At 37.2% G+C, this 15577-nt stretch overlaps 1 protein-coding gene across 5 annotated transcripts in view; it reads left to right on the top strand.

Moving 5' to 3' along the window:
- Positions 1-54: 54 nt before the first annotated feature.
- The window catches only part of PMS1 (PMS1 homolog 1, mismatch repair system component), a 98679-nt gene continuing 83156 nt past the window's right edge, over positions 55-15577 (top strand). For 2 of the 5 annotated variants that reach the window (XR_004350764.1, XM_032637865.1), the window contains exons 1-4: positions 55-187; positions 914-1029; positions 5248-5399; positions 8255-8437. Coding sequence is in view for 3 of the 5 variants with exons in the window: in XM_032637865.1 (XP_032493756.1) it covers positions 5268-5399; positions 8255-8437 (315 nt within the window). In the remaining 2 variants the exon portion in view is untranslated. Of the gene's footprint in view, positions 188-364; positions 381-913; positions 1030-5247; positions 5400-8254; positions 8438-15577 lie in introns of those variants that run through there. The other 3 variants (XR_004350765.1, XM_032637866.1, XM_032637867.1) reach the window with 3 other exon arrangements.

Raw genomic sequence — 15577 nt, 5'->3', positions numbered from 1 at the left:
GCTGAGGACGGCGCCAATCACACGTTCGCCGGGCAGGGAGGGATTAAGGGCGGTGTGCTCGGTGCCTGCCCCGCCCCGCGTACGTTGTGGGTGAGTAGGGGATCCGCCAGGCCGGGCCTGGGCTCCGGCTGGGACGCTGGCTGGTCTGCTAGTGGATTGTTGTTGCCCACCTCGCGCGAGCAAGAAGGTAGTGTCGTGTGGCTAACGGGTATTCATTCTTATATCGTAAGCTCGAGAGCCTCCTCCCCTCCACTTGTCCCGGTCTGGGCGGGAGCGCCGGCGGCCGCAGTGGGCGCCCCTCCCCCGCTCCCCTCGCGGGGCGGGAAGCGGACGAAGCCCGGCTAGCGAGCGCGCACACCTGGAGAGCGGTCTCCCAGCAGGTGTGGGCTGCTTAATGTCTGATTTGGACTTTCCTGACTAAATGGTGTTTAGGCCTTTGTTGCAGCCCATTCCTCAGATCCTTCTGGGTGCAGATCTTAAAGTTGTTGTTTGCCAGGAAGAAACTTTAACCCCTGACGGCCGTAACTCAGCCTGTCTAGAGTGTGAGTGAGGGGTTTTATAATATTGTAGGTTGTGGCATCGTGCAAGTGGCGGAAGCAAACTTTTCGGTTAACCATGATTTTTACTGGTGTCATTCTGGGTCTGTCTACACGCTGAAGACAGGTACTTGTGTTATATGCTGAGGAAATGTGGGGTTTTTTTATTCATATTGCTGAAATAACTTACAATGGCTTTTCAAAATTGGTGTAAGAGAATGTTGACTGTATATACACATATATGTGTACATATATTGCATTTCTAATGGCCTTATAAAACCAATTAGGTTAGATTTATTACGTTTTTTAAAAAAATAATTATTTCATTGTGTGCTTCCTAAAGTTTATGAGTTCTCTGATCTTTACTTCTTTTTTAGGTACACTGTTAGCCTTAACTGAATTTCCTGATCATCAGCACTCTTTCAGTAGTGTTTGATTTACCTCTCAGCAAATATAGAAGACTGATTCCTGGCATTCTTAGACATTCTTTGCTGTGAGTCGTAAGCCTGATATCAACCCTTCCACTTTTCAAAAGATGCCATTTGGTACACATACGGTGGAATGCTTGTTATGTTCCAGAGGTTGTGCTAGGGATATGAGATTAATATATCCTCAGAGAACTCTCAGCCAGGAGGAAGGGACAGAAATCCAATACTTAGAATAATCCGTGATGAGTTTGGTGTTAGAAATAAGGAAAAGGTGCTCTGGGAGTACAGAGGAAGGACTGCCTAATCTGTTGGGGCAAGGGTTGGAGCTGGTAAGAAAGGCTTCCTAGAGGAGGTGATACTTGAACTAAATCTAGAAGGATGGTGAGAAGTCATCAGTAGAGAAAGGGAACCTTATGAGCCAAGGAAGGAGTCACTGCCATCACATTAAGAGAGACAAGTTGCATAGTATGACTGGCCCAGTGTGCATTTGGAGAAGAGTGGGATGAGATTAGAAAGACAGGTTCAATTGTAAGGAGTTTGGATTTAACATAGTTAGTAATTGGAAATATTTATAAAATTTTAAGTAGGATAGCAACATGATTAAATGTAAATTATAGGAAGAATCCTGTAGGTGGTTGAGATTCCAGGCAAGCTGTCAATTAGCTGGTTATTGCAATAGGTCAGGGGAAAATTGTTGAAGGGCTGAACAGAGGCAGTAGCCATAGGGATAGAGAGGAAAGAACTAGTTTGAGAAATATTTAGGTAGTAAGAGAGGGAGGAGTGGGTGGCAGGATGTAGAGAGTGAGGAGAATTTCAAGGATGACTCAAGGTTTCTAATTTTGCTTTGTGAGACTGGATGAGCATAGCCTTTGGAGTCAAACATGACAAAATATGCAGGTGTGCGTCTGTCACTTAATAGTTGTGTGATCTTGGAACAAGCGATCAAGCTTTTAAATCCTGTTTGTGATAGAGGAATGACACTATACATAAGCTTGTTGTGAGAATTAACTGGAATAATTATATATATTTAAGTAACTTATGTTAGCTGTTATTTTTATTATCAAATAAATATAGCAAGAAAGACAATTAGAGAAAGATCTGATCTCTTTGGGACATGTTGAGTTTAGGGTGCCTTTCGGTCATCTAAATGATGATATTTAGAAAGTAGTTGGAAATAAGGCCCTGGATTCTAGAAAAAAAGCCTGGTTAGGAGATACAAGTGATGAAGGGGATGATATGGAGTCCAGTTAAAATAGAATACATAAAGGGAAGGAGTTAAGGCAATGGTGACTTGATGGGAAGGAGGTCACTTTTCCTAACGTTTTACCTTGGCATGAGGTAGGTGCCGATGAAATTATTTTTCGTGGCCACTTCATTAATAATTATGAAGTACTCACCTTGAGTGAAGTACTCTGATTACTCTGTGTTGCATCCAGAAGTATATAATTCCGTGCATTTAGAGGTTGTATAGGTCAGGACAGGGGTGTGATAAGCAAGCCAAGTTCTTTCGGAATGGGAGGAAAGGGTCATTCCTGGTTGGGTGATCAGAAAGGACCATGTTACAAATGATATTGAAACCGGGTCTAGAATGATAGATAGTATTGCATTAGGAGAAAGTAGAGGTGCAAATAGGGCGGGATTGCTGGCAAAGGAAGTTTGAAGTTTTTGACTTGGTCACTAAGAACAGTGAGTTATTAAGAGAAATAGCAAAGTTAAGTGGGAGGTATGGAGGGCGGAACAAGAAGATAAGTTCTATTTTATAAACATTTTGAGGTAGTAGTGACACTGATTGTAAGAAATGCCTGTCTTAACTCGGGAAGAGAGAGATCACTGTTGAGATGTAGATTTAGATGTTGTTCTATGACATCTAAGGTTATAGGGTTTTGGGTATATAAGAAGAGGGGAGAGGAATTAGGGAATGCCCATTTTTCTGGGAAGAGAGTGAAGAAAACACGAAGAGATCCAAGAGGTATTGATGGATGGTATAATCCTTGAGAATAGGCAGTATCATCAATGTCACATGCTTCAGGGATATCAAGGAATGTGAATCCTGAGAAAAGGATTTGATGATTTAAGATCTCATTGGTGAACTTGAAGAAAGCAAAATCCTAACAGTGGTTGTGTAAGCTATTTTGCAAGGGTTTTGGAAGTGAGTTGGTGATAGGGAATTGGTGATAGTGAATACAGGTTACTTATTCAAGTTTGGCTTCATAAAGAAGATAATCATAGAGTTAATAAGGTTGAGGGAAGAATTTTTTGTTTTTGTTTTCAAGACCAAGAGGCCTGGAGGAGGGATGGGACTAGATAAAGAAACTAGGTGGAAGTGTTAGTTTAGAAGAAAGACATTGGTCTGAGACTGAGTGAAGAAGAACATGGGTAGAGGTGGAGACATTTTAAGAAACCAAAGGACACAGTATGGTGGAGGAGGTAAAGTGTGTGAAGATAGAGTTGATGCTGTGGTCTGCCTTGATCTCAGTAAACTAGAAGAGGGGGAAGGTTGGGATGAAATTAGGGACTTGCTGGGGAGAAATAGAAGATTTTGTAAGAGAGGTTATAGAGAATGAGACAAAGGTGATGAGATTAATAAAGAGATTAATTAATCTCTGCAGAAGGAGGGAAGGTTGAGGTGAGGCTAGGTTTACACGCCAAAGCTTGCTTGATAAATGTTTTTCTTAGATCCCTGGGACTCTCAAACTAAGGAAGAAGACTTCTTAAACCCAAGCCTAACCTGATTCCAAGCACTGGGTTAGCTCCTGTGGGGCTAGGAGTTAGAAGTGTGTTGGGGGGTGTGGTATTCATGTAGTTTGGAGGAACTCAATTTAGTCCAGAGATCCTGGGATTTTTTAGCATGTATATGCCAAGCACTATAATACGTTGTATACATTATCTTATTTACTTCTCACCACAACCATATGATATCATTATTATCTCTATTTTAGGTTAGGTGATTGAGTTTTAGAGTTTAATTTTAACTTCCTCAACATTATATAGCTATTAGTGTATAATAATAATTAGTGGCATATTTTTCCATTGTGTTAATCAGCTTTGCCTTGTACAAAGCAAAATATAGTTATGAATTGTGAACAGTTAACACCATTCAGAACTCAGTATATTGACTTCTTCCCAGAAATGCATCCCTTAAAGTTTTATGTAATCATTGTAATGGCTAAACTCCATTTCTTGCTCAGTTACTTATTCTTAAACTTTATGTGACTCTGCTTGTTTTATGTCTTAAGTTGCCTGAGAAAGAATCCTAAACAGAAACCTTTTTATTTGGTTTGGTTTGTCTTTGGCATTGTTGTTTCGTTTGGATCTAGATCCCATAGGGTCAGATCATCATGTGAGCATGTAACTAGTCATGGTAAATTAAGGAAGTACCTAGGGCTCCTCCCCCTCCCCCCACCTTTTTATTGTCAAATAAAATCATGACTCTAGAGGAATTGCATTCTGTCAAGCTAGTATTTTTTATTTGCCTGAAATCTTTTCTGAGTTAGGCATTAAGGTAGTTGCAAACCCCACTCCCTGCAAATTTTACATACGTGATTTCCATATGAAATTTTTTTGTTTCTTTGTTTGAAAAGGTTTCAGACAAAGGGTTTCATGGCTAAACTAATTACTGGCAGAGAGATTTTGGATGTACAAGTTGGATCGGCATGTAAAGGACCTTGAATGCCAGCATATGGTTTGAGCTTTATCATAATTTGGCTTTGGGGAGCCACATGACTAGAAAGATGTTTTAGACACAGTAGTGCATAGGATAGTAATCTGATATGATGTGTCTGAGTATGACTAGTTTAGATTAAGAGTAATTCTAGAGTCTGGATTTCCTAACTCTAAAAGAGCTCAATAATTGAAAGAGATATTGTAATTCATCAAAATGTGTAGATGACTAATGATGTTCAAGTGCAACTGCCATTAAGGCACATGACTGACATTATCTGCATAACAGTTGACAGCACCATCTGGTGATTCCTAGCCAGACACATCATATATTACACTTATTGCACAATTATTCTTATCATTCTTTAATTAGTAACATAGTGTGATTTACCAACAAATTTCTCTGTGCCTTAGTCTTATAATATGGAGATGATAATGGCATCTATTTTAAAGGGTATTCGTAAGAAATAGATGATTTAATACTGTATGTGCTTAACAGTAGACCCTGACATACAGTGAGGCTCAATAAATATGCATTGCTATTATTGCTGCTGTTGTTGCTATCCGTTCTGTTAGGAATGTTTAACAATTTTTATTTTTACAACTTATATTTTATTTTCTAGCTACTCTGCTAAAAGCTAGAATGAAACAGCTGCCGGCAGCAACAATTCGCCTCCTTTCCAGTTCTCAAATAATCACTTCAGTGGTCAGTGTCGTAAAAGAGCTCATAGAAAACTCCTTGGATGCTGGTGCCACAAGCATAGATGTTAAACTGGTGAGTGTCCCTGAGATGCTGCCAAGTACTTTGAAAGCAAAAAAGGGTTGGACAGATGTTTTCTCCTTACAATTATTACCTTTCTTTTCTTTATATAACAGTAAATTATTCTTAGGACATTGAACCCCTTTTCCTGTTTAAGAGTAAATTCTTAAAAATAAGTTTTAATTTAGATCAGTGTTACAGTAACATTAAAGGAAATTATAAAGGAGAGCTTATTCTAAAGGACTCTATCATAAAACATGAAATTAGTTTGTCCGTATTTTCTAATACTTATCCTTGGTTATTTGTGTTTACTTGTTTTATAGATTCTCATTTGCATTTTGTTTTTTCTACCTAATCTTATTTCAGAACTGTGTCCCTTGTTGCTTCATAGTTTTCACATTTTTAAATTTAAGTGCTACATATTAAATCATTTGAGTTAATAATGACTTATGACTCTTATTATGATTTATTACAATTAGTCTTCAGGTCTACCTCCCCTGTTATAAGTTACTAGCTCATGGAGGTAAGGTCTATATTTTTTTGTGTCCTCTATACCTGTCCAGTATCTGGTACATAAATGGTAAATAAATTTGTGCGAACGTAAGAATACATTTTTTTGTAATCTCCTAATTATCAGATATTCATATTATTTCTGGTATTATGGCATTAGAAAGACTACTGATATGAATATCTTTGTAGGAAAGAGACCTTCCCATTTCATATACATATATTATATATATGTTACCCATTTGCTCCTTGTAAAAGCTCTATGAATTAGCTACTGCTATACTCATTTTATAAATAATTGAGGTTCTGAGAACTTTCCCAAAGTCATGTAAGTAGTAAGTACTGGAGCTGAGATTGCAATCCAGGTCTTTATGACTCTAAAACTCATTCAGGATCTTTCCTCTATGCCAGTGGTTTTCATAACATTTGGGTGCATCAGTAATTTTAGGGAGTCTGTTAAAACAGTTATTGGGCCGCAGAATTTCAGATTCTAGGTAGGGCCCCAACTTTGTGTTTCTAACAAGTTTCTGGTTGATGCTGAGAACCGCTGTTCTATAGTCTATCAAACCACTACTTTGGTTTTAAATAATATAGTAAAAGCTTTATAAACACGAAAAAATTAAATTAAACCGAAAGAAAGACATTTTCTTTTTCTTAGACATTTTATGTAGTCAGTTCAGTCTGATTAGAATACAGTTGATAATACTTAAATAGGATTATATAATTATATCTGACAAATTTAACTTAAGAATCTTAGGCAGGCAAACATATGTCTTATTCTCAAAGTTCTTGGAAGAAAAACATAGTTTTTAGAAATCGTTTTACAGAGCCAACAGAAGTCCTCTTTAAAAAGTAAATTAAAGTACACATTTTTATCCTGCTGCATATTTAAGTCTCTTGACATTTGCCAGTTCCTGCTTTGTAGAATTTTAGAATAAACAAGTCTGTTGCTTTACATAATAAGATCTGTTTTATTATAGTTTAACACAGTAATAACTGTTCTGACTAGGAATGTTTTCGTAATTAGTAAATTAAACATGTAGATATTATTTTAAACATTTAAACAGATCTTTGTGTTATTTTACTCAAGTGCCTGCAGTTCTTATTTATATTGAAAGATTTGCATTTCTATAATTATTTTTCTATAAAATGAAGCAGACAAGCTATTCCCAGAAAGATAATTTTTAGATCGAGGGAGAGATAAGAAACTAAATCTTAGGTGTCTCCCCCCAACACCTTTTATTTCTAATTTATCTAAAAAGTAGTGACACAGTATATAATTCTAGGTTATTAAAAAGTATTATTTTTAAATAGCAGAGTCATTATAATTGTAGGAAGATTTTTTTCCCTTTATAACATGCATTTAAGGCCATACACATAAACTTTGTGAAGTAAAGCTTATGATAGAAGCTTGCTACCAAATTTAGAATATGGTATTCATAGAAAGTGTGATCACTCTAGGAATTTAGGCTTTGTATTTGTTATGTATGCATATTTTTAGTATTAAATTACCAGTATTAAGCTATGATTTGTTTTTTTCCCTCCATTTTCAAATTAAAAACTCTGAGATTGCCAGTTAGCTATATTTTCTCAGCAGTCTGTTAGGTGACTATTTGCAGAAAGAAAATTAGAAAGCTATAATGTAGCAGATTTTTATTTATTTATGAAAGCAATAAGTAGTTCAGGGACAAAGTATTAAAAGTCAGATTGAATAATGATGATTGCTAGACTCTTGGTGGGTAGAACCAGCTGGTGTTTTTGTTTTTTTGGGTTTTTTTTTTGCGGTACGTGGGCCTCTCACTGTTGTGGCCTCTGCTGTTGCGGAGAACGGGCTCCGGACGCGCAGGCTCAACGGCCATGGCTCACGGGCCCAGCCGCTCTGCGGTATGTGGGATCCTCCCGGACCAGGACACGAACCCCTGCATCAGCAGGTGGACTCTCAACCACTGCGCCACCAGGGAAGCCCCCAGGTGGTGTTTTTGATGGTGATGGTAATCTGTTTTATTTGAGAGATTATATATACAAAAGTGTATATAACTTAGAAGAATATTTCTGGGCAAGTTTAAACATAAATTTAAACATATATACCTATCATACTGAAACAATTCTAGGGAACCTTGAAGATCATACTGATCTCCTTATTTTATAGTTGAATCTGAGTGCAAGGAAAATAAGGGACTTGCCCATAGTACCATAGCTAGGAATTGGTAGAATTAAGAATTTAAACTCTTACTTCTTAAATGTTAAGTTTCCATAAAAGATAGATAAATGACAAAACCATTTCACTTGTGTTACATTCTGTTTGTAAATGTGATAATAGTTTAATGTCTGTATATACTAAAAGTACTGTTTAACTTTCATAGGAGAACTATGGGTTTGATAAGATTGAGGTGCGAGACAATGGTGAGGGTATCAAGGCTGATGATGCACCCGTGATGGCAGTGAAGTACTATACCTCAAAAATAAGAGGTCATGAAGATCTTGAAAATTTGACAACTTACGGTTTTCGTGGAGAAGCCTTGGGGTCCATTTGTTGTGTAGCTGAGGTGAGGTAATTTGTATTGACTATTTTAGTGGTTTCATAATAACACAATATTAGAATTAAGAGACAACTTACCCAGAATTTGGCAAAGAGTTTTTTTTTATTGCGTAAAATATACATTTTATTGTGTAAAATATACATAAAATTTACTATTTTTGTCATTTTTAAGTGTACAATTCAATGGTATAAAATACATTGACATTGTTGTGTAGGCATCACCACCATCCATCTCCAGAACTTTTTCATCATCCCGAACTGAAACTATGCCCATTAAACAATAAACCTCTATTCTCCTTTCCCCTGTCCACAGGTAACTGGTAAGTATTCTGCTTTCTGTCTCTATGAATTTGACTGTTCTAGGTATGTCTTATAATTGAAATCATACACTATTTGTCATTTTGGGTCTGGCCTATTTCACTCAGTGTAATGTTTTTAAGATTCATACATGTTGTAACATGTATTAGAATTTCATTCTTCTTAAGGCTGAATGATACTCTGTTGTATCCATTCATCTGTCAATGGACATTTGGGTTGTTTCCACTATTTGGCTCTTGTGAATAATGCTGCTGTGAATATTGGTGTACAGATGTCTGTTTGAGTCCTTGCTTCCACTTTTTTGGGTATATACCCAGAAGTGGAATAGCTGGACCAAATGGTCCAATAGTCCCCCCTTATCCATGGTTTTGCTTTCCATGGTTTCAGTTACCACAGTCAACCACTGTCGGACAATATTAAGTGGAAAAATTCCACAAATAATTCATAAATTTTACATTGTGCACCATTCTGAGTAGCATGATGAAATTTTGTGCAGTTCTGCTCTGTCCTGCCTGGGACGTGTATCATCCCTTTGTCTTGCATATCCACGTATTATATACTACCAGCTGGTTAGTCACTTTCTAGCCATCTGGGTTATCATAGTGCTTGTGTTCAAAGGAACCCTTATTTTACTTAATAATGGCCCCAAAGTGCAAGAGCAGTGATGCCAGCAATTCAGGTATTCTCTTACTGTGCCTAATTTATAAATTAAACTTTGTCTTAGGTATGTATACATAGGAAAAAAACATAGTATATATAGGGTTTGATACTATCTGCAGTTTCAGGCATCCATTGGGGGTCTTGAAAAATGTCTCCCGCAGATAAAGGGGGACTACTATAATTCTGTTTAATTTTTTGAGGAATGGCAAAGAGTGTTTTTCAGTGGTAACATTAATAAGAGGAAAAAATGGTTTAGTGATCCACTGACTTGGAAAAGTATTAAAATTAAACAGGTATCTTAACTATAAGCACTTCTCAGAGCCTTTACTGTACTAAAGTGCATTGTGAATCTCTGAGGTTGGTGGTTTACAGTACAGACATTTCCTGCACTTACTTGTCTATGAAACTCTTTTATTGAGACACATATCACTGTTATTCTGTTATGCTGTGGAATGCACTCTGGAAATACTACTCTAGTCAATACAGATAACTGGATTGTGCTCTAGAGATGTGCATTGACTTGAGCTAAACCCTAGCTAGAACTTTGCTCTCCTGATTGCTAGATGTTTTCAATTTCTATGAACCCTTAAGTTCAGTGCCTGACCCACTCCATTGCATAGTACCAATTATACGTCACTGCCTCTGCCCTAAGTTACATAACTAGTTTGTGGCAAAGCCCATCTAGAACCTTGATCTCTTCATTTCCATGTATCTCAGTTATGTTTGATCACTAGTTTCTTTGTGCTGTACTGTTATTCTGTGTGTGTTAGGCTCTGTTTTATAGTGTGATAGTATCTGTGTGCCAGTGAGTGACATGGTAATTGTGAGGATCTCTTTAGCTACCTAGGTTTGCCCAGTGGCTGTGTATCCTTTCTTTTGTGCTTAGGCTGGCAGACCCTGTTTGGGTGAGCGTGCACAGGTGCAGTAAAATGCTAGGACTTTATACGTATTGTCCCAGAAAAGTGGCAAGGACATGAGATATTGTTGCTATTTCTTTATCTATTTAGTAGCCTAGTCTCCCCAGCAATGATATATTCTTCAGGCTTATTTTGGTTTTCCCTTGGCCCTTTTGCCTTTAGAATGCTGGCAAAGTGTAGATTTTCTGTTTTCTGTGGAAAGGGCCCCAGCTAGGTATTCACTTACTCTTTACTTCGGGACTCTGTAAGCTGATGCCTATGTAAGAAAGAAGAATTGTGGGTTGGGGAAGAGGTAGAGGTTAAAGTGGGAGGTTTTGCTATTCTGGCACAGAGGACTAAGGGCCCTTGCTTGTTAGAATCCAGATGTTCAGACATCACTAAAGAAGGAAAGACCTTGTCATTCGTTAAGTGCATTCTGCTTAAAATCTCTATCCAAAATCTAGCACACCGTGTGCTTTCTCTATCTTTCTCAGCTCTTGCTTTATTTAGAGTTCACTGAGTCTCCAGATAGATTTTAGGGAAGAGCAACTAGAGGGTACAACTGGCCATTGCCCATTTTTATCCCCAGAGACTGTGTATGGGAACCTGTAGCCCTAGAATCTTGTACAAAGAGTCTGTTTTTAAAATGGGGTGGGATTTGTACCACGGAAGCTTTGAAGCTCCCAGTGCTAGTACTATTGTTGGAGTTCTCAGTGGCTATTTTAGAAATCATATAATTTGTTTGAGAATAAAAGTATTCGCTTTTTTAGCAGTCGTCCAAATTTGGCAGATAGTTATAGTTGTTAAGCCTTATTTTGGCAAGTATCGTTCAAAAATATATTGTTTAGCGTTTCTGTATTTTCTATAAGATGTATATAATAACCTTTCAGAACTGAAGTTGGTCATTATCAACTTTGTCTGCTAGGTGGCAGTACTATACTTAGTTTTTTAAAATACATTGTACATCAGCCATGATTTCTCCAAATTTTCACTGTAGTTCTGATTTTAGATGGCAGTTTTGCAAGTCCTTATCCTGCGATACTCTCTGTCTTGTTTTTTTATTTGATTACTTAAGCCCACTTGATATCCAGGTTTATCATTTTGCCTTGTTTTATTTTTGAAGCATTTGAATGCCTTAAGTATAAATATTTAAAATAATTTTGTTCATCAAAATCACAAAAGGAATAAAAAAATTGTCAAAGTATCACAATAATAGAAAACTATAAGCTTTAAAAAAATTATGTTCAGTTTACATATTGCAATGTCAAGTGTTTATCTTAGAAAATATTCCAGTATTTTGTGGACTCTCTTTTCTTGTAAGTCTGGGAAAATCACGCATAGATAAGTGTGAGTGTGTGTGTGAGTATGTGAATATTTAAGTATGTATACTTCAGATCAAGATTTAGACCATTATCAGCATCCCTGAAGTTTTCTGTCATGTCCCCTCCCATTTAGTACACCTCAAAGGTAATGTCTATTCTGATCCCTATCAACATAGATTAGTCATACCTGTACTTGAACTTGATTTGAATGGAATCTTACAGTAAGTACTATTTTGTCACAGATTTTTTGATGATTTAGATTTGATTGTTTCTTATACAGGGGCCTCTTGTATTAGTAGTGGACCCTTACCCACTTCATACAGGGCAACCTGCCATCCAATAACTAGTTGATGCGGGGTTGTAAAGGCCTTATTCCAATTCAGAAGCAGCTCTGCAGTGCTGTTTCTGCTCCAGAGTGCCCCCCTGGGGTCTGCCAAGGCCTTGTGACTATGGCACAGCCTCACTTCTCTTTCTGCCCTGCCCTCACAAGTGATCATCTCTGGAGCACTCCCCAGTGCTGGTCTCCATCTCAGTCTTTTATGGTTTAGTCTCCTTATCTTACTGATAAGGAAAACGAGGTCTTGTGAAGCCAAATGCCAGGTTTTCTCACCTCAACTTCAAAACACAGTCTAATAATCAGTCAGCTAATATTTCAGTATCTGCTGTATGCAGGGTTCTGTGCTAAGTAGTTTACTTCAGAGGAACTGTGCACAGTGAAGTAAATGGAATATTAAAATTCTGACCTGTTTAGAGACACATAATGTATCCATGGCAAAGCCAAAAATTCATTTACAATCTCATGCCTCTCAGTAATGAGTTTTCCACAGTAGGTCATGCTGCTTTCTTACTAGCATGGTTATAAAGGTATTTATAAGTTTAAAAATACCTCATATTGGGGCTTCCCTGGTGGCGCAGTGGTTGAGAGTCTGCCTGCTGATGCAGGGGACGCGGGTTCGTGCCCCGGTACGGGAGGATCCCACGCGCTGCAGAGCGGCTGGGCCCGTGAGCCATGGCCGCTGGGCCTGCGCATCCGGAGCCTGTGCTCCGCAACGGGAGAGGCCACAACAGTGAGAGGCCCGCGTACCACAAAAAAAACCCCACAAAAAACCTCATATTAAAATAATAAATATACTCGGGCCCACAGTGCTCAATAGAGAGGTTATCAAGGGGTAGTCAAGTTAAAAATTATATGGGAGGGTTCTGAATAGTATTTCAGAAACACAGAAAGTAATACCTGGTTGTTAAGGTCAATTACATTTAAAAATTAAAAATTGTTATTCAGCAAGGCAAATTAATGAGTGCTTTTTTGGGGAAAAAATTCAACTTTTTTTTTTTTTTTTTTTTTTGCGGTACGCGGGCCTCTCACTGTTGTGGCCTCTCCCGCTGCAGAGCACAGCCTCCGGACGCGCAGGCTCAGTGGCCATGGCTCATGAGCCCAGCCGCTCCGCGGCATGTGGGATCTTCCCGGGCCAGGGCACGAACCCGTGTCCCCTGCATCGGCAGGCAGACTCTCAACCACTGCGCCACCAGGGAAGCCCAAAATTCAACTTTTTAAACAATATTCTTTACCATTCAGAAAGAATTGAAGTTTCAGGTATAGAAGTTGCATGTTTATTTTAAAGGCTCCAACTTATTTTGAAAATCTTTGGATAGAGATTGCAGTTACATAATAAAAATTAGTGATTTGGTCATTTTGTCTGCCAAACTAACTGATGTAGATAATTTAAAGTCATACAGATGTAAATCATCTCAGACTCGGTAGATTGATAATATGCAATTGGTATATAGTTTTGTCACACTGTTAAACAGCCATCACCCAAAACTGTTGAAATTATTTTTTGTTAGATTATTTTAAAGATGTTAATAATTTTAGTTATAAAAAGAAAAAATTAACTAGACTTTCAGCAAAATTGGGTGAAGAAATTTAAAATACGTCTAATTCTGTTTTTTTATTTATACATTTTAAAAGAATGGGCAGTTTTCCTAATTTGTCAATTATAAAATGACTTCCAATCTTAAACAGTCCAAAAGAGTAAAAAAAAAATTTATATCTACAGAGTGATCTATTGGTATTTAAAACTGGAATTACTGCTTCCATAATCTGCGATGAAGGTGTCAGTGACTGAAACAAATTGATACGATTTTTTAAAAATTGTATCATCAAGCATAACTTCTCTTGAAATTTATTGTTGTTTGTGGAGCAATAATCTTGGGATATTTGTCAGTCTTCAGTGTTAAATTCCTGATACTAATTACTAGCATACTGACTAGAATGAGCTAGAGATAGTGAAAATCCTGTTTTGACCTGTTCATAAAATTTTTTAAGAAGACTGTTTGTATATATTCTTCCTGTTACATAATAAAACACACAATAAAAGATTTTATTTCCTTTTAGGCTGATATTTTGTATACATTATGTTAAAAATGACCTTTTTTTCCTCCAAGGAAATGTATGAGAAACTCGTGTAAGTTTTTTGAAATAGATTTTAAATGGAGGCTAAATTACATCTCAGTTTTCAGAGGAATACAAAACAGTTTTGATTTGTTTTGTTTTCTTCAAATTAGAACCCACTCTGGACGAAGATTCAGAAGCCTAATTATCATTTCCAAGAGTTTAAATAAGAGAGTTGGCCAAAGGCATAAAACAGGTTGACTTTTCCGAGAGCCAATTTTTTTTTAATCTATAAAGTGCAGATAATGATTTGAGAGTTAAATGAAATAATATGTATTAAAGTATCTAGAATATGGTCATGTACCATGAAGATGAAAGTTATTTTTATTCTGGACTTGAATGTGAAAAGTAGCATGCGTCTGTATCACGTAAGGTGATGGCATCATCAGCCTTGCTCATTCTCTTGTTGGTAAGCAGTATTTCATCTTAACTTTCAAAGTTTATGCAGACTCCTCAACATTTTCAGGAAATCCTTTCTAAAATTTAACTGCCATTCCTAGGTAAATTCCTTCTAATTCTCACCAATGGTCTTTATTCTGTAGCTTAAGTTCACTTTTTTCTCTTGTTTTTCCTTGGGAAGAATTAGAAGAGTTGCCAGCCATCCTCTTGCATAAAACTCATGTTTATTGATTCATTCATCCAAATTTTTTAAAGTGGTTATAATGTGCTATGTGTTATTTTGATCTATCAAGTTCATTATACATTTTGTGATGAGATGAAAAGGGATGTATAGATTTGTTTTTGTTTTATGTTACATTAAACCTCCATGGCTGAAGGGGGGCAGAATGAGAAGCTAAGTCATTCTGTTTTGAAGATGGGAGTTGGGGTGCCCTTATTTGTGGTTCCACATAGCTATAAAAGAGTAGTAGAGGGAGGCCTCTAGCTTCATTCTGCTGTTTCCTGCTTCCTGTTCCACAGTGTAGGATACCTCCTGTGTCCTTTAGAGCCATTGTGGTAAGGCTTTAATTAGAATAGGCACAGGATTTTTGAAACACTTGGTTTATCCTGCTTCCTAAATAAATGCAGCCTTCTCACAAATAATAAAACTGCTGAAAGGAGAAAAGCCAGGGCCAAGATCTCCCTGTTGCTAGTCTCCCTCAGTGGACCATCTGGAGGAAGGCTCTGAAATCATAGTATAGTTATGCACAGGCAGGCAGGCATACTCACACAGAGAAAGAAAAAGACATTTCAGTGATCCATGCACAGTCCACATTTTAGCTGAATCATGAGGACCATTTACCTTAGTTTTCAGATTTGTGTTTTTGTGCCAAAGTATTTGTCCAAAAGTCAGCCAAAACAAAACAAAAAAACCCACAAAACTTTAATATGATTATCTTCAATGAATTTTTGTCAAGAGAGGATATTTTTTTCTCATGAATTGCTAGGATACATCCTAAGCTTTTCAATTTACTTTCTTTTTAAAACATTGAGAAAAATTGTGCTTATCTAAAATTTAAATGCTTTTATGTAATTTTAACTTTGTAATAGTACTATAATTT

The sequence above is a fragment of the Phocoena sinus genome, chromosome 7 (assembly GCF_008692025.1).
Source record: "Phocoena sinus isolate mPhoSin1 chromosome 7, mPhoSin1.pri, whole genome shotgun sequence".
Taxonomy (NCBI): domain Eukaryota; kingdom Metazoa; phylum Chordata; class Mammalia; order Artiodactyla; family Phocoenidae; genus Phocoena; species Phocoena sinus.
The sequence above is the reverse complement of the archived record's forward strand: the minus strand, read 5'-3'. Positions and strand labels throughout refer to the sequence as shown.